Source organism: Pseudorca crassidens, chromosome 13 (genome assembly GCF_039906515.1).
Source record: "Pseudorca crassidens isolate mPseCra1 chromosome 13, mPseCra1.hap1, whole genome shotgun sequence".
Lineage (NCBI taxonomy): Eukaryota > Metazoa > Chordata > Mammalia > Artiodactyla > Delphinidae > Pseudorca > Pseudorca crassidens.
Genome location: NC_090308.1, coordinates 47,954,157 through 47,971,804, shown reverse-complemented (window position 1 = coordinate 47,971,804; position 17,648 = coordinate 47,954,157). Strand labels below are relative to the sequence as shown.

Sequence of the window (17,648 nt, the reverse complement as noted above, 5' to 3'; positions counted from 1 at the left end):
ACAAAGACCCAATGCAGCCAAAAATAATAAATAAATAAAATAAAATTAAAAAAAAGAATAGATACCTAAAACACCAAAATTAAAAAAAAAAAAAAAAGCAATTCTTTGCAAGATGAAAAAGTTCCGGGAGTTTCCTGGTGGTCCAGTGGTTAGGACTCACGCTTTCGCTGCCGTGGCCTGGTTTCAATCCCTGGTCAGGGAATTAAGATCCTGCAAGCCATGTGGTGAGGCCAAAAAAACACGAAAGAAAAAGTTCTGGCGATTGGTTGCACAACAATGTGAATATACTTAACCACTGGACTGTACACTTAACAATAGTTAAGATGGTAAATTTTATTTTAAAAAAGAATAAAAAATAAGTGCATAATTTTTTTAAAAGGAATTATTTCTATTAAACTTTTGCTCCATCTACTCTGGAGCTATATCAGCTTTTTATGTTTTAGGAGCACAGACTCACAGGTCACCTCAAGTAACTGGAAGCCTATCTATTTTAAGGATACACATGACAATAAAAGAGATAAGAATATCATAGGTACCTAAGAATAGCAGTATGATTAGGCTTCACTTGGGAACTGAAATGAACATGGAACTAGACAAATTCCATGTGCACCTAGAGACTGGGTTAACTTGTCACTCTTGGCTGCCGCAGGAATGCAGTATTCCCCAGCCATAGTGTGTCATCATTCCTGTATCCCTGTGACTACCAGCCAACCACCTCATTTAGTTAGTTATAGCTCTGCTTACTCATAATTCCAGCTTACTCATAGTATCTATGGCTGACTTCCAGCTTCTCTCCCCACAAGCAACAGACTGATCCTCTCTGTATATCCATTTCAAATTCTTAAAAGGAAAAAAAATCTGGCCTAGCTCCATTTTCACCTTAAGTGTGCATCAGAATCACCTGGAGAGTTTGTTAAACCACTAATTGTTGGGCCTCATTCCCAGTGTTTCTGATTTAGTAGCCTGGGGTAGGATCTGAGAATTTGCATTTGTAGCAGAATCCCAAGTGATGCTGACTACACGGGTCTGGGGACCACACCTGAGAACCACTGGTCTGGTTAGTCCCTCTTGTATCTGTTTGGACAGAGCAGATGGGGCTCTACCTCATGTTGTAAATACCATACTTCTGACTCTCAGGCTCATAATTGGAGACTTTTTAAAACTTCCATCTCTTAATGGCCTCTTCATTTAGGCAGTCACCCAAGTCCTATTGCTTTTTCAGCTGGAATGTCTCTGACCTGCCCTTTTATTTTCCTCTGTCACTGCCCTAATCCAGGGTCTCATCTCCCCACACCTGAACATCTACAGAAAAGCGTCCTGTTCCAAGCCACACCAAACTACCTTTCCCACTGACAGTCCCAAAGTGCTTTTTCTTTTTCTTTCTTTTTTTTTTTTTTTGTGGTACGCGGGCCTCTCACTGTTGTGGCCTCTCCCATTGCGGAGCATAGGCTCCAGACGCGTAGGCTCAGTGGCCATGGCTCACAGGCCCAGCCGCTTCATGGCATATGGGATCTTCCCGGACCGGGGCACGAACCCGTGTCCCCTGCATCGGCAGGCGGACTCTCAACCACTGCACCACCAGGGAAGCCCCCAAAATGCTTTTTCCATTGGCTCCCTTTGCCCATCTCATGAAACTAATCACTGTAACACCGCTAAACTTTTCCCTTTTAAGTCAATAATATTTACATGCTTATTTTCCCACACTGACGTTTCCTTTCTATCATGACCTCCTACTCTTTCCCTTGAGAAACCCACCTATTTGAGAGCTCTTAGGACCAGATTTACTTAGAAAAAAACTTCAACTTCTTTTTTATAAAGATGACTCTAGAATTTAACCTCTAAACCCTCTCAAGTTCCATCACTACATTTCAACTACTAGCTGCTAGCTCCACCTAACTACTCTGAGAAGCTCAAACTTGGTGTCCAAAGCCAACCTCAACATTTATCTACTCATACAAGTTCCTCCTCGAGTTTTTCTTATTCCTTTAAAAACAAAACAAAATAAACAACACACACACACACACACACACACACACACACACTCCCATTGTACCAGTCATCCAGGCTCTTAATCACAGTAATTTCGATTTTTCTATCTGCTCCTCTTCTTTCTACTCCCCTCACCCTACTCCATCTAATGAGAAGCCAAGTTCTACAGATTGTACCACATATCACAGGTGCTGCTGAAACCTGGCACTTTCCAACTATGAATGTCATCATGATGTTCTAAGCCATCAACCACTTTTGATCTACACCAGTATTCCTCCAATGTTTCTACAAAAGTACCTCTAACAGCAGAGAAAATATAAACGGTGGGGAGGAGGGTACCCTTATGGAATGTAACCCTTAGCGGCTTTTAAATCTTTCTATACCCACTTTGGAGAAATTTCTTTGTAGACTCCTGTTATCTTTAAAAAGTTAGGCAGATTTCGCATCCTCCCCCATCTTTTTTTTAAGAATACAAAAGGCTTATTTACATATCCAAGGTACTCAGATCCTACAGATGTGGACATGCTAGCTCCTTCTTTTAGAATAAACTGATGATGGGCAATAATCAATATCTGAAACTTTGTATTACTCTTTTTTTTAAAAATTATTTTTGTCTCCACTGGGTCGTCATTGCTGCACGCGGGCTTTCTCTAGTTCCAGCGAGCGGGGGCTACTCTTTGTTGCGGTGTGCGGGCTTCTCATTGCGGTTCCTCCATCTATTTTCGCTTTAACATTCTAGGAAGCGTCTAGTTAGCTGTCGGTGAGACAAACTGATGCTTTGAGAACATTTTCTACGTTTATCAGGAGCTTCACATGGCGTATCTGTGTTCTGGTTTGAGAAGAATCCCTGTAGACCCCACCTGGTCTCTCTGCCCTCGGTCTGTGTGTATGTGCCATTTTACTTCATCACACACTCCAGTAGTGCCACGCTGCTACCAAATTAAGTATAAGCTGGTTTCTTTTGATTCAAAGCCCTCCAAAAATGATCACTCCAATTTTATTTCTGATACTAAGTTACTTTTTTGCAAGCTGAAATGCTTTGATTAGTATGTTCTCAGTATTTTAATTGAATCTGGTTGTTGGCATGTGGCTTACTTCCATAGCCATTTAGCTAGCACAGTGGTTCTCAGAGTGTGTTCCCCAGACCAGAAACATCAGCATCACCTGAGAACTTGTTAGAAATGTGTATTTTACGTCCTGTCCTATACCAGACCTGCTGAATCAGAAACTCTGGCTGAGCAATCTGCGCTCTAGCAAGCCCTCCACGGTGATTCTGATGCAGCTGAAGTTTGAGGGCCGCTGGTCTAGCATTTAGTTTTTGAATTTCAAATGGAGTAAGAAATGGATTTCAAAAAAAAAAAGAACCACCTAATGGAATATAAACTATTATTTAAGTGCAAAATCTTTTTTTAAGACAAAATGTTAACACTCACTAAAGGCTCTTTTACTAGAATTCTGCTACTAAATATAATTTTCATATAGGTTCTTCTTAATTTAGAAAATGTGTTCTAAAGGAAGACCAGATTAAACAATTTTTAGTTCATTTGTCTCCTCCTAGTGGCAGGCTTTTAAATATTGACCACGACAACCTCATTTATGTTTCTCAGAAATCATAGTTCTGAATTTTTTTCATGATTCCTCTTATTAGCTACAATTAAAGTCAATTGGCCCTCCTACCAAATTACATAGATTCTTCTATATTAGCTCCAACTATGGCTGTAGAAAACCATGTAATTTATCTCTTCCTTGGCTCTTTTTTTTTCTTCTTTTTTTTTTTTTTTTGCGGTACGCGGGCCTCTCACTGCTGTGGCCTCTCCCGTTGCAGAGCACAGGCTCGGGACGCGCAGGCTCAGCGGCCATGGCTCACGGGCCCAGCCACTCCGCGGCATGTGGGATCCTCCCAGACCGGGGCACAAACCCGTGTCCCCTGCATTGGCAGGCCGACTCTCAACCACTGCGCCACCAGGGAAGCCCCCTTGGCTCTTTTTAATCTGACTTGTAAATCTTCCCTCATTTTGTTACCAACTTCTTAGCAGTAGAAATTCATTACTTAGAACATCTGAAATGAGTTTTCTTCCTTTACAGAATGTCAACAACATCCAGGTGTTTACCTTTATTCCTCTCACCACCGCTACCTTTCTGGCAATGCCACGGGAACCACACAAAATCTCCAGGGTACTGGGAGAGCCACTGCCTCCGAATCTCTTTTCAGTGAACACTTTGAGCCCTCAAGCCCCTAGGCTATATTGACTTAGGGTGTGAACAGATTCCTTTGACTCTTAAAATCAACAAGACAGGTTTGATTTCTTCCAAAAGATTTTATCAATATGGCAGGATAATTTATGGAGATACTAGTACACTACATTTTCCCCTTGATCTCTTCCAAGCGGGCAGCCAGGCCATTTGTATTCCTTTGTCTTGGATGTCTAAAGGATGGAAAGCTGAAGCTACTTGAAGACCGTGGCTTTTCCCATCTATTGTTAGAGTCTGAGCTGAGGAAATTATGCTACATGTCTGAGAGGTAAAAGGGAAGAGGTGCCTTTATTTACACTGGGGGAAATAAATGAGATTTCCTTAGGCTGGGAAGGAGTGTAAACTGGTGCATCCTCATTCCCCTAGCAGCACCCTGGAGAAGTGTCAAGACCTATGGTCTGCTTAGAAAGGCTAGACCGCTAGCACTAATTGCCTATAGAAAGGGGTGCTGGGGGACAGGGATGGAAGGCTTACTTTTCAGTCTCTATCCTTTCGTAAATCATTCAAAATAAAAATAATAATTATGTCTTAAATAGTAAACAATAATAACCTCGACTAGAAGTATGAGGTTTGTTTATTTGAAAGGGACATCTTGAGTCATTACACTGACCTCGTAAAACATATTTTCATTCCTCAAGCCTTCCTTCACTGTCTGCTGCTCCCTCAGCTTGGATTGTCCTTCTCCTCTTTATCTTCCCTGAACCTTCAATAAAATCTGACAATTTATATAATTTTTCAATTTACAAAGCACTTTTTTTTTTTTTTTTTGTGGTACGCGGGCCTCTCACTGTTGTGGCCTCTCCCGCTGCGGAGCACAGGCTCCGGACGCGCAGGCTCAGCGGCCATGGCTCACGGGCCCAGCCGCTCCGCGGCATGTGGGATCTTCCCGGACCGGGGCACGAACCCGTGTCCCCTGCATCGGCAGGCGGACTCTCAACCACTGCGCCACCAGGGAAGCCCTACAAAGCACTTTTTAAAAAAAAATTTTTGGCTGCGCTGCAAGGCATGCAGGATATTAATTCCCCAACCAGGGATGGAACTCTGTGGCCCCTGAATTGGGAGCAGGGAGTCCTAACCACTGGACCACTAGGCAAGTCCCCTACAAAGCACTTTTAGATACATGATCTAATCTTCAAACAAAAAAATATATACAGTGAAGATGAATAATTTTATCCTCATTTAATAAATAAGAACACAGGGGATGAGAAAGTGCAGCAGCTTGTGCCAGGTCACAATTCTTATATTTCAGAGCTATAATTCAAATCTACAACTGCTAACAAGTCCAGTGATTTTTCCCACTTTTTTTAAGCTACGAAATCCTATTCATCTAATGGAGGAACTGGGTAAAAATGCACAAAGATGTTTACTAAAGTGTTGTGCAATATCAATATTGCACAATAAATACCATCACATAGATCTGTATTTATCATGGAAAATATGGACAAACATCCATAATACTACATATAGTGAGAAAAGCAAGTTTAAAACAGATGTACACATAAACAATGTGTTTATGTAGAAAGAAGCTGGAAAGATATGTGTAGGAAAATGGGTTTTTTAAACAATGTGTTTACGTAGAAAGAAGCTGGAAAGATATATTGTGTAGGAAAATGGGTTTTTTGATTTTTTTAATAAACTTTTTTTTTTTTTTTTTTTTTTACTTTTTATTATTATTTTTTGGCCGTGCCATAGGGCACGCAGGATCTTAGTTCCCCGACCAGGGTTCAAACCCGTGCCCCCTGCATTGGGAGCTCGGAGACTTAACAACTGGGCCACCAGGGAAGTCCCCTCGTTGTTTTCTTTGTTTTGTTTTGTTTGGCCGCACCGCGTGACTTGAAGGATCTTAGTTCCGGGACCAGGGATTGAACCCAGGGCCACGGCAGAGAAAGCACCAAGTCCTGCCCACTGGACCGCCAGGGAATTCCCGGAAAACGTTTTTTAAAAGTTGTAATACTCTAAATTTTTATATATTATTACTAATACTAGATTAAATGCACATTAGTGCTTAATATGTGAATAGTGGGATTATCTCATTTAATCCTCACAATAACCAACTTGCCTAAAGGCTTACTGTTAAGTAACGCAGCAGAACCGGAAGGGTATCAAACCCCAAACCTCATGCTCTTTGAAGGTAGATCATCCTGTCTCACGTACAAAGATCATTTATTTTATAATCAGAAAAATCCATGAGGTTAGTTTAAGAAAATCCTGTTCAAAACTTCACTTCTCGGAGTCTACTATACTCCCCAGACAATCTGGGTCTCTTACAGCACCTAGGGCCATCTGATTAGCATTGGTTGGTCCCTTATTCTACCTCTCCTAGCTGCCTGAAACCCCAGCTCACTTCCTCGCGCAGTGGGCGCCCGATACGTGGAACACCGAGGACTGCCCTTTACTTAGCTCGTGGAGAACCTGAATTGATGATCAGTGCTCACACGACATTAGGAATTTCTTTCCAAGCATTGTAGGCTGGGGCCACACGAGGCCTCTCCATTTCCCTCGCGCACCGTAGCCTCCTTGCCTGCACCTACTTCATCCCCTCGGCTTCCATAGTGCTCTCGTCCCAGCTGGGCCGGGAACCCGAGGGTTCCCTAGGTCGCGGGACCTGCCGGCCGACCCGCCAGGGCCCCGGCTCCGGCTCTCGGGACAGGGACAACAGGCTCCACGTGGGCCTGGGAGCCGCCATCTCGCGTGCTGGCAGGAGCAACTGGCGCTGTCGGAGCCGCGGCGGGGCGGAAGCTGCTGCCCGTACTCAAGATGGCGGCTCCGGCGGGCGGGGCCCACGGCTCGGAGACCGAGCGGAGGAGCGGCGGCATGGCGGCGGTGGCCGAGGAGCCAAGTCGGGGATACTGGGACGAGGAGGAGGAGGAGGAGGAGGAGGAGGAGGACGCAGTGAGTGCGAAGGCGGAAGCCCGCGCGGCGGTGGAGAGGGTGGCTGCTCGGCTGTGTGCGCGGAAGGGAGTCGGGACGCGGCGGGCTTGCGGGGGCTCCTGGCGGGATTGTGCCTCAGGGCGCGCGAAGCGGCGGGCAGCTGGCCCCAGCCTTATGGGCTACACGGAAGTTCGAGGGGGAAGGAGGGAAGTTACCTTAAGTAACGGCGCGCGCTTCCTCTTGTTGAAAGCAGAACCTAGTTTTCACAAAGGTGGGGTCGTTGCACTGGCGAGGCTTGGCTTCTCTCGTTAATGCCTGCTTCTTCCTGCACACTCGCAAGCTAGCGCCTTTAACCCCTCTTTCTTCCACCAGGAGCAGTTGGTTCTGGTGGAATTATCAGGAATTATTGATTCAGACTTTCTCTCAAAATGTGAAAATAAATGCAAGATTTTGGTGAGTCTTGTAGAATTGGGGGGTTGTTGTAGATTTTCTTAAATTTAAAACAAGAATGACTGGTGAAATATACCCGTCCCTAAGATTGATATATTAATTTCACGTGAACAAAGCAGTGAACACTGGAGACAATTACAGGAGTACAGGGGGACTGTGGGAGCAGCTGGGAGAAAGTTAATGCCTAACTCTGCCTGAGTGTCTGCCTGTGTGGCTGGAGAGAGGTAAAGATTTGGAGGGTTAAAGCATTTTGATATGGAACATTAGGTTTTGAAAAAATACACCGTTTTATATAGTGAGGAGGGTGAGTAAAACACAAAGGGCAGAGAGGATAATTAGATATGCACACAGAGGTTAAACATGCAAACTGGTATATATAGAATGGGTAAACAACAAGGTTCTACTGTATAGCACAGGGAACTATATTTCAATATCCTGTGATAAATGATAATGGAGAATATGAAAAAATGTATATATGTACAATTGAGTCACTTTGCTGTACAGCAGTGATTACACAGCATTGTACTTCAACTATACTTAAGTAAAAAACAAAATTAAAGGGGCTTCCCTGGGGGCGCAGTGGTTGAGAGTCCGCCTGCCGATGCAGGGGACACGGGTTCGTGCCCTGGTCCGGGAAGATCCCACGGGCCGCGGAGCCTGCGCGTCCGGAGCCTGTGCTCCGTAACGGGAGAGGCCACAACAGTGAGAGGCCCGCCTACCGCAAAAATAATAATAATAAAATAAAATTTAAAAAACTTCAAAGAATAAAATATGGAAAACAAACAAAAATAGTGTGGAGAAGGGAGAGAGAATACCTATTAAGAAAGGACTTCAGGGCTTCCCTGGTGACGCAGTGGTTGGGAGTCTGCCTGCTGATGCAGGGACGCGGGTTCGTGCGGCCCGTGAGCCATGGCCGCTGAGCCTGCGCGCCCGGAGCCTGTGCTCGGCAACGGGAGAGGCCACGGCGGTGAGAGGCCCGAGTACTGTTTACTTGAGCTATGGTATCGGGAGTTACCGTCTGTTTTATGTTTAAAATCTTTTGAGCATTTTTTTTTTTTTTTTGCAGTTCGCGGGCCTCTCACTGTTGTGGCCTCTCCCATTGCGGAGCACAGGCTCCGGACGCCCAGGCTCAGCGGCCATGGCTCACGGGCCCAGCTGCTCCGCGGCATGTGGGATCTTCCCGGACCGGGACATGAACCCGTGTCCCCTGCATTGGCAGGCGGACTCTCAACCACTGCGCCACCAGGGAAGCCCTCTTTTGAGCATTTTTGACAAAACTTCCTCTGTTCTTACTTTATGTTGAAGAGGATGTTGATTGAAATAGACCTTGCTACTTGGGTATGAATTAAGTAGTCTTCAGTTTGTAGCTGCTGTGATGAGAGCAGTTTTAGCTTATCTTTTACTTGCTAGGACAAGAAGATCCAAAGGTTCCCCAGCTTTGGAAATCAGTCTCCTTGGTAGCAAGGTTTCATGTAAAAGTCTTGTTCTTTTTTTGCCATGCCACACGGCATGCGGGATGTGGGATCTTAGTTCCCTGACCAGGGATCGAACCCGTGCCCCGTGCAGTGGAAGCGCAGAGTCTTAACCGCTGTACCACCAGGGAAGTCCCTTGTGCATTCTTTTTTAAATTGAGAAATAATTGACATATAACATTATACTAGTTTCAGCTGTACAACGTTTTCAATATTTGCATATATTGTGAAATGATCACCACAATGTCTAGTTAACACCCATCACTACACATCGTTACAATTTTTTTTTCTTCTGGTAAGAGCTTTGAAGGTTTACTCTCTTAGCAATTTTCAAATATAAAGTACAGTATTATTAACTATAGTCACCATGATGTTCTTAAACATCCCAGGACTTATTTATTTTGTAACTGCAAGTTGGTATCGTTTGAGCCCCCACTTCACCCATTCCCCCACCCCCAAGGCTTTTTCTAATGATGATTTTTTTAATGATCCTATATTCTGTTGTAGGGAATTGATACTGAGAAGCCCATTCTGCAAGTGGACAGCTATGTCTTTGCTGGAGAGTATGAAGGTAGGAGGAAGTCAGAGAGATGAAAGTCCCTTTTTTTTTTATATGCCTTTCAGAGAAAGTAGCTCTGTTACTTCTCAACAAGTTGCCTTCATGTTTTTCTACAGACACTCTTGGGACCTGTGTTATCTTTGAAGAAAATGTTGAACATGGTAAGTGATTGCTATGTTGACTCAACTCTTTTTACTATGAAATATTTCAAACATACTTATGTATGGTGGATATTAAAATTATAAGATCTCATGTACGCCTTGTCCAGCTGTATCAAATCCTCCCTTTTGGTTAGGTAGTTAAAAAACATTCCACATACCTTTGAAGCCCCTTGTATACCCCTCTCCAAACCTACTCCCTTCCTCTGTCTTCAGAGTTAATCACTCTCCTGAATTTGGTGTTTTTCTTTCCTATACCTGATTTTATATTACATATGTATGTATCCGCACACAATAAATAGCACTTTCTGTGTATTTTCACACTTGATATAAGTTATAGCATATTACACATATTATTCTATGTCTTTTTTCAATTAGAGATGTTTCGAGATTTATACGTGTTGATATATATCTGTTTTCCCTGTTGCTTAAGATTCTATTTGTGACTATACCACAGTTTATTCTCCAATTTATGGACATGTAGGTTGCTTCCGTTTTTACCAGTAATTATTAATAACTACTAAAATTTATTGAGTGCTTTCTGTATGTCAGGCACTGTTCTAGGTGCTATAAGTATTAACTCATTGAATCCTCACCACAAGTCTATGAGGTAGATGCCATTGTTTTCATTTTATATTTGAAGAAACTGAAGCACAGAGAGGTAAATAACATTCCCGAGGTCATACACAAAATAAGAGGCAGAGCCAGGATTTGAACCCAGGTGGTCTGCTCCAGAGCCCATTTTCATAATTATGCTTATTAACTCACTACAGAAATGCTGCCATGAATAGTTTTATGTTTCCTTTTGCATATATGTAAAAATGTCTTGATGAGTGTGTGTACTAGATTCAACCATATGAAATTACCAATTTGGGCCGAATAGCGACAGTTTCATGTGGTTGAACTTAATAGATGTCACTGTGTTGCTTTCTAAAGTGTAGTATCAGCCACACAGTGGCAGGGTGTGGAAGTTTTCCATGTGCTTCACATCCTTAGCACAGAGCCGCATCCTCCCTCCTGCCTACGCCCACAGTTTTTATAAAGCTGTGACCCCCAGCAGCAGGTTGACAGCGGTTTTTTTCTCATCTTCTTTCATGATCGGTAATGTTCTCCACTCCAGTCCGGCTTCAAGCAGTAGGTCTACCTTTGGTCCTTCACTTTGAGTGGCAGAGTTTTCGACCTCATTACCCTGTAAGGCCAAATTCCTGGCCTCCCTTTCCTGCTTCCGAGCTGGAGCCTAATAGGCCCATAGCTTTAATCTCACTTTGTGTTTCTGTCCCGTAGAGATGTTTGTTGTCTTTGAGTTCACTGTGCCTTTTGTTCTTATGTATTTTATCTGATATTTCTCTGTGCTTGGAGCTGGAGGAAACTGGAATCATTGAGGCTTAACATGATTATTTGATGGCATCAAGCAGCATAATAGTGTTCATTTTATATTCTAGTGGATGCAGAAGGCAATAATAAAACAGTGCTAAAATATAAATGCCACACAATGAAGAAGCTCAGCATGACAAGAACTCTTCTGACAGAAAAGAAGGAAGGAGAAGAAAACATAGGTTAGTTCACTTAGTTCTCTGAAAATAGGTGATTTAGTATTGGCTTTATGAAACACTGCTGCCAGGATGTTCTTTGTACTTTGTAGTAATAACTATATGTGATAGGTAAAGTATATTAAAATTGAGGGTACTCCATGAAAAGTACCAAACATAGATTTAAAATTGAGTTGAATTCTCACATAGCAGGGGGCACTGGAGACATATAAGAAATTTCTATCTTCTTTGCATTGGAAACGATTGTGAGGAGTTTGTCAAGAAACTTGACATGATTTCAACCCCAGGGAATTCAGCAACTACTTCTCTCTCTCTCTCTCTCTCTCTCTCTCTCATTAAAACTTCTTTGTAAGTGCAGAAGATATGATGATAGCAGTTCTCGATTCCCAAGGAGTAACCCCATAGGATCTCCTGAACTTTTGGCAGTAACCTTCCCCAAGATGCTCACAACTGGAAGAAACTGGCTTTATATGTGGGAGGGACTCTAGGACCAGAGTTGTTAGTCCTGGGTCTCATTCTTTAATAAGCATCCATTTAGCCTTCTCCAGTTGCTCGTCATCCCACACTAGAGACCTTAGGCCAGTGCTTCTTGCACGCATAGCAGGCGCATGTTTGTGGAGATGAGCAAATAAACACTTGGTGGTTTAAAAGCCCATTGTTCACCACACCAACCTCCTTCTCTTGCCCTAGGGAATTTGTGACACAGTCAGAATAAAGGTGTTTGTCCACCAAAAAAAAAAAAGACTTATTGCTCAAAGACATATTTGAAACTCTAGTAAATGAGACCCTATTGATGAATATTCATGGTTTGATTTATTATATTTTAAGGAATAAACATTTGAAGGTACATTAATCATTTAGAAATTAATTATACCAGCTACACGTAACTATATAACAAATCTTTGTTCTTATATATTCCACAATTATCCCTTTTTTTAGGCACTCCAAAAATAATAGGAAGTAGGCACTTGAAGTTCTAGAATGAATTCGAAAGGCAGATACATACCAGATAGCTTAGCTATCATTTAGATATTCTTTTTAAAGGAAGTTATACAATTTCCTCTCCTATAGTTCTTAATAATCTAATAGATCTTTGGGAAGATTTGTGTGTATCTTTCAATCAAATAAATTAGTAACGAACTATTCAAGGCTGTATTGGTTACCTGTTGCTGCATAAAAAGTTACCCCTAAACTTAAAGGCTTAAAACAACAACAACAGAACACCACCTTACACGTTTCTGTGAATCAGGAATTGGGGAGCAGCTTAGCTAGGTTGTTCTGGCTGGGGTCTCTCATGAGGTTGCAGTCATTGTGTTGGCTGGGCTGTAGTCATCTGAAGGCTTGAGTAGGGCTGGAAAATCTAATTGTAAGATGGCTCACTCACATAGCTGGTGAGTTTGTGCTGCCTGTTGCAGGAGGCCTCACTTCCTCACCTCCTCACACTACTGTTTGAGTGCCCTCCTGACACGGAGGCTGGCTTTCCCAGACCAAGTGATCCTTAAGAACAAGGTAGAAGCCACAATGTCTTTTATGAACTATCCTTAGAAGTCACATTCTGTCATTTCTGTGATATCCTATTCCATGTGGGAGGGGACGACACAGGGGCGGGCGTGCTTGTCAGAAAGGTGAGGATCATTGGGGACCATCTTGGAGGCTGTTTGCCAAACATGGCAAGATGCTGGAGGCAGAACAAAATACACAGGAAATGTGGTCCTTTCTAGGAACTTGTACTCTAAAGCAAATCACATTGAAACAGACATGGATGACTATGACTCGACACCCATTTCATTCAACTTATTTTAAGTATCTGTTATGTGCCAAGTATTATGCTAGATAACAGAGTAGGCTTTAGGATGGCTTTGAGGTTTTAAACTTGGTGACTAGGAGAATGACGTTATAGCAAGAAAAAACTATGAAGTCAATAGTTGAAGCTGAACTGGAGGGAAAGAACAAATCGATTTTTGAAAGAGGGAGACTTTATAGTAGTAATACATGAGAAAAGATATGGGATCAACAGTAAGGATGTTTCAACAAACAGCTGCAGAAGAGTTAGTTTATGAATGGGGATAGGAACAGATGGATGCATGAACAGGGTGACAAGATAGGTTGGTATATCTTACAGATATCTAATGGAACTTTGAAGGTGAGAGTAAACAGCTTGGGCTATAGGAATTGAGGATCCATTGAAAATACTTAACTGAAAGGGTCATAAGAATGAAAGAAAAAAATGGCTAGCATTATTGGAGCAATTTTTTTTTCAGATTTATTTATTATTTATTTATTTTGTTTATTTTTGGCTGTGTCAGGTCTTAGTTGCAGCACACGGGATCTTCGTTAAGGCATTTGGGATCTTTCGTTGCGGCGCATAAGCTCTTCGTTGTGGTGCACGGGCTTCTCTCTAGTTGTGGTGCACAGGCTCCAGGGTGCGTGGGTTCTGTAGTTTGCAATACGCAGGCTCTAGTTGAGGCGCGCGACCTCAGTAGTTGTGGCATGCGGGCTTAGTTGCCCTGCAGCATGTGGGAGCTTAGTTCCCTCACCACGGATCAAACCCGTTTTCCCCTGCATTGTAAGGAGGATTCTTTACCACTGGACCACCAGGGAAGTCCCTGGAGCAATTCTCGATTATGGGAGTTCATTGACAGGTAAGGGCTTTGACTGTGAGTATGGAAAGGAACAAAAAATTTTTTCAAGGGTTTTTTTTGGAGAGGTGTCTTATTTCACAATTGGATTTTTCAACTCAAAATGACAAATAAATGTTGACTCAAGATGATAGAGTGGTATCATCCATTGTATTATGAAAACTGAATGGGTAGGGAGAAAATTGTAGGGAAGTGACAAAATTTTCTTCAAGACAAAAGATGGCAGTGGGAGCTCAGTTATCTCTCAGAATGAGTTGGGAATTGGACTCTGGGAAAAGGGCTTGGAATAGTAACTGAAGTTGATTACTTTTAGTGATTTTGATGATGCATACCCTATAGGCATTCCAAGGTCTCCATGTAAGATGGAAATTACATGATCATTTATCAGTAGGTACAGGCACCATGTTCCTTTCTTTACGTTGGGGTTTTATTTTGATAAATATTTATATGAACAATTAAATTAAAAATATATGTAAGTAACTGAAATTCCTTTTTCATGTTTCTTGGTTTGTCCCCCTGCCTCCTCCATTAGGTGGTGTGGAATGGCTGCAAATCAAGGAAAATGATTTCTCCTGTAGACCCAACATGATTTGTAGTTTTCTGCATGAAAATGAAGAGGATGAAGTTGTAGCTCCAGACCCAGATAAATCTTTGGAGTTGGAAGAGCAAGAGATTCAAATGAAAGATAATTCAAACCTGAGTTATGAACAGGAGAAACCACCGAACTTGGATATAGAGGATTCTGGTCCTCTTATTGATATCCCTTCTTCTGAGACAGAAGGCTCTGTTTTTATGGAAACTCAAGAAACTGCCTTAGAAATCACTCCTAGATGAAATGTTTCTCATAAAAACTAGTCATGATGTTTTTAGAGTTTTTATATAAAATAACTGGCTTTGTAGTTTTCAGTTCACAATTTTATTATTTTTGTTGGCTATATACACATTTCCAATTATAATATAGTTTAATATACTAGAATCATTAAGGACCAGATACGAGTTTTTAAAAATATGGTTTCAATGACTGTAGGGACCCTTCTGTGATGAGTCCTTTAAAATGGGGGTTTTACTAAGGTAAGTGTGAGTTTCTATTGCAGCCATCACAAATTACCACAGACTTAGTGGCTAAAGTGTATTAAGCTACACAAGTGTATTGTCTTACAGTTTTGTAGGTCAGCCATCTGATATGGGTCTCACCTGGGCTAAAATCAAGGTATTTGCAGAGCTTCATTCTCTTCTGGATGTGGCATGGGGGACTCCATTTCCTCGTTCATTCAGTTGTTGGCAGAATTCAGTTCTTTGCAGCTGAAGGATCATGGTCCCATTTCCTTGCTGTTGGCTGAGAGCCATTCCCAGCCAAACCACTTCTAGAGGCTGCCTGCATTCCTTCACTCATGGTCCCCTTCTCTTCAAAGCCAGCAATGGTCAAGTCCCTCTCAGTCTTTGAATCTCTCCTGCTTCTTCCATAATCCTATTGATGATGGACCCTTCTGCCTTCTTTTAAAGGTCCATTTGATTACACTGGGCACATCTGGGTAACTTCCCTGTTTCAAGGTCTATAATCTTAATCCCATCTGCAAAGTCCCTTTTGCCATGTAATTTAACCAGGCATAAAACTGAGAATTATGGCATAAAAACATTTGGGGGGCCATTTTCCAGTCTACCAATGTCAGTATTACTCCTGAGAACAGAAAAAGAATTCAGAAGTGCTTAAGGGTGAAGGTACAGTTCTGATATTCCAGCTGTAATTTCACTTCTTTCCCACTGAATAAAGATGGTTGGAATTCAGCTGTAACATTCTACAATATTATGGTGATAACCTAGATCTACCCTAACTTGTATTTTTTAAGTAAATTAGTCACACACTTGGATACAGGTTGAACTATATGAAATTACCAATATTTGTTTCTGACTATAAAACTCTGCAATTTTATATGGTTTAACCTGGTACTAATAAGTTAAAACACTCCTCACGTTAATTATATCTCACAACTGTTGGAGGTGTAACTGTTGTGACAGATTAGAGAACTAATGTTCTAGGACGAGGAATTTTTTCCTTCAGTAGGTTTTGTAAATTTTTACTGTTTATTTGGAAAACAACTTACCCTGATTAAAAGCATTTCCAAATCATAAGTGTGTATCCTCCCAATTTTTATATGACTTTAGTGTCAGCTTTTGTTTAATCAAAAGCTTATTTTTTTCTACCAAATGGTATGAAGTCTCTATGTGGAGAGACTGCTAATTACTTGAGCCAGCATCTGGTCTTCCTTTATTTCTTTGTAACAGAATCCCAGAATTTATTCAGGTTAGCAGTGTGCACAGCTTTCCTCATGTATATGAAAGTGGCCGTATTATCTAGATGTTAGTTCTTCCCAGCTTGATCTATAGTTTCAATGCAATCTGAAATAAAATCACAGCAAGGTTTTTATGGATATTGTCAAACCAACTCTAAAGTTTATATGGAGAGGGAAAGACCCAGAATAGTCAATACAATATTGAAGAACAGTAGGAGGACTTCACGACTTACTGTAAAACTACAGTAATAGAGACAGTGGGAACTGCTGAAAGTATAGACAAATAGGCCAATGGAAGAGAATAGAGAGCCCAGAAATAGACATACATATAGTAAACTGATCTTAGATCAAGGAGCAAAGGCAATACAATGGAGCAAACATAGTCTTTTCAATAAATGGTCCTGGGACAACTGAATATCCATATGCAAAAGAATGAAGCGGGACCCCCCCCATCTCTACTATATGTATATATAGATTTATTCAAAATGGACCAAAGGTCTAAATAAATGTAAGAGCTTAAAATGATAAAACTCTGAAGACAGGAGACATGGGTTCAGTCCCTGGTCCGGGAAGATCCCACATGTTGCAGAGCAACTAAGCCTGTGTGCCACAGCAACTGAGCCTGCGCTCTAGAGCCTGTGAGCCACAACTACTAAGCCCATGCGCCACAATTACTGAAGCCTGCACGCTCTAAGGTCTGCGGGCTGCAACTATGGAAGCCCACATGCCTAGAGCCTGTGCTCCCCAGGAAGAGAAGCCACTGCAATGAGAAGCCCACGCACCGCAACGAAGAGTAACCTTTGCTCGCTGCAACTAGAGGAAGCCTGTGCTCAGCAACGAAGACCCAATACAGCCACAAAAAAAAAAAAAAACAAATCGTTTATTATGTTGGATTAGGAAATGTCCTCTTAGATATAACACAAAAATTGCAAGCAACGAAAAAAAAATGGATACATTGGACTTCATCAAAATTGAAAAGTTTGGGCTTCCCTGGTGGCGCAGTGGTTGAGAGTCCGCCTGCCGATGCAGGGTACACGGGTTCGTGCCCCGGTCCGGGAAGATCCCACATGCCGCGGAGCGGCTGGGCCCCTGAGCCGTGGCCGCTGAACCTGCGCGTCCGGAGCCTGTGCTCCGCAACGGGAGAGGCCACAACAGCGAGAGGCCCGCGTACCACAAAAAAAAAAAAAAAAAAATTGAAAAGGTTTTCGCTTCAGAGGACACTATCTAGAAAATGAAAAAGCCTATTCAATTGGAGAAAATATTTCAAATTATATATCAGATAAGGGACTTGTATGTAGAATATATTGGAAACTATTACAACCCAACAATAAAAAGACAACCCAATTTAAAAATGAGCAAAGATTCGAATAGACATTTTCCTGAAGAAAGGTATACAAATGGCCAATCAGCCCATGG

At 42.1% G+C, this 17,648-nt stretch overlaps 1 protein-coding gene across 1 annotated transcript; it reads left to right on the top strand.

The window, feature by feature from the left end:
• The first annotated feature begins 6,853 nt into the window (after positions 1 to 6,853).
• Positions 6,854 to 16,071, top strand: GTF3C6 (general transcription factor IIIC subunit 6). Its single transcript, XM_067702346.1, has 6 exons — positions 6,854 to 7,134; positions 7,486 to 7,566; positions 9,543 to 9,606; positions 9,711 to 9,755; positions 11,195 to 11,308; positions 14,474 to 16,071. The coding sequence occupies exons 1-6, from the start codon at positions 7,000 to 7,002 to the stop codon at positions 14,773 to 14,775; spliced, it is 741 nt and encodes a 246-aa protein (XP_067558447.1). The 5' UTR covers positions 6,854 to 6,999; the 3' UTR covers positions 14,776 to 16,071.
• Positions 16,072 to 17,648: the final 1,577 nt, after the last annotated feature.

Coding starts and splice junctions, on each gene's coding strand:
- GTF3C6 (XM_067702346.1), top strand. CDS start 7,000: ATGGCGGCTCCGGCGGGCGGGGCCCACGGCTCGGAGACCGAGCGGAGG. Junction 9,756..11,194: donor TGAAGAAAATGTTGAACATG/GTAAGTGATTGC, acceptor TTTATATTCTAG/TGGATGCAGAAGGCAATAAT. Junction 11,309..14,473: donor GGAAGGAGAAGAAAACATAG/GTTAGTTCACTT, acceptor CTCCTCCATTAG/GTGGTGTGGAATGGCTGCAA.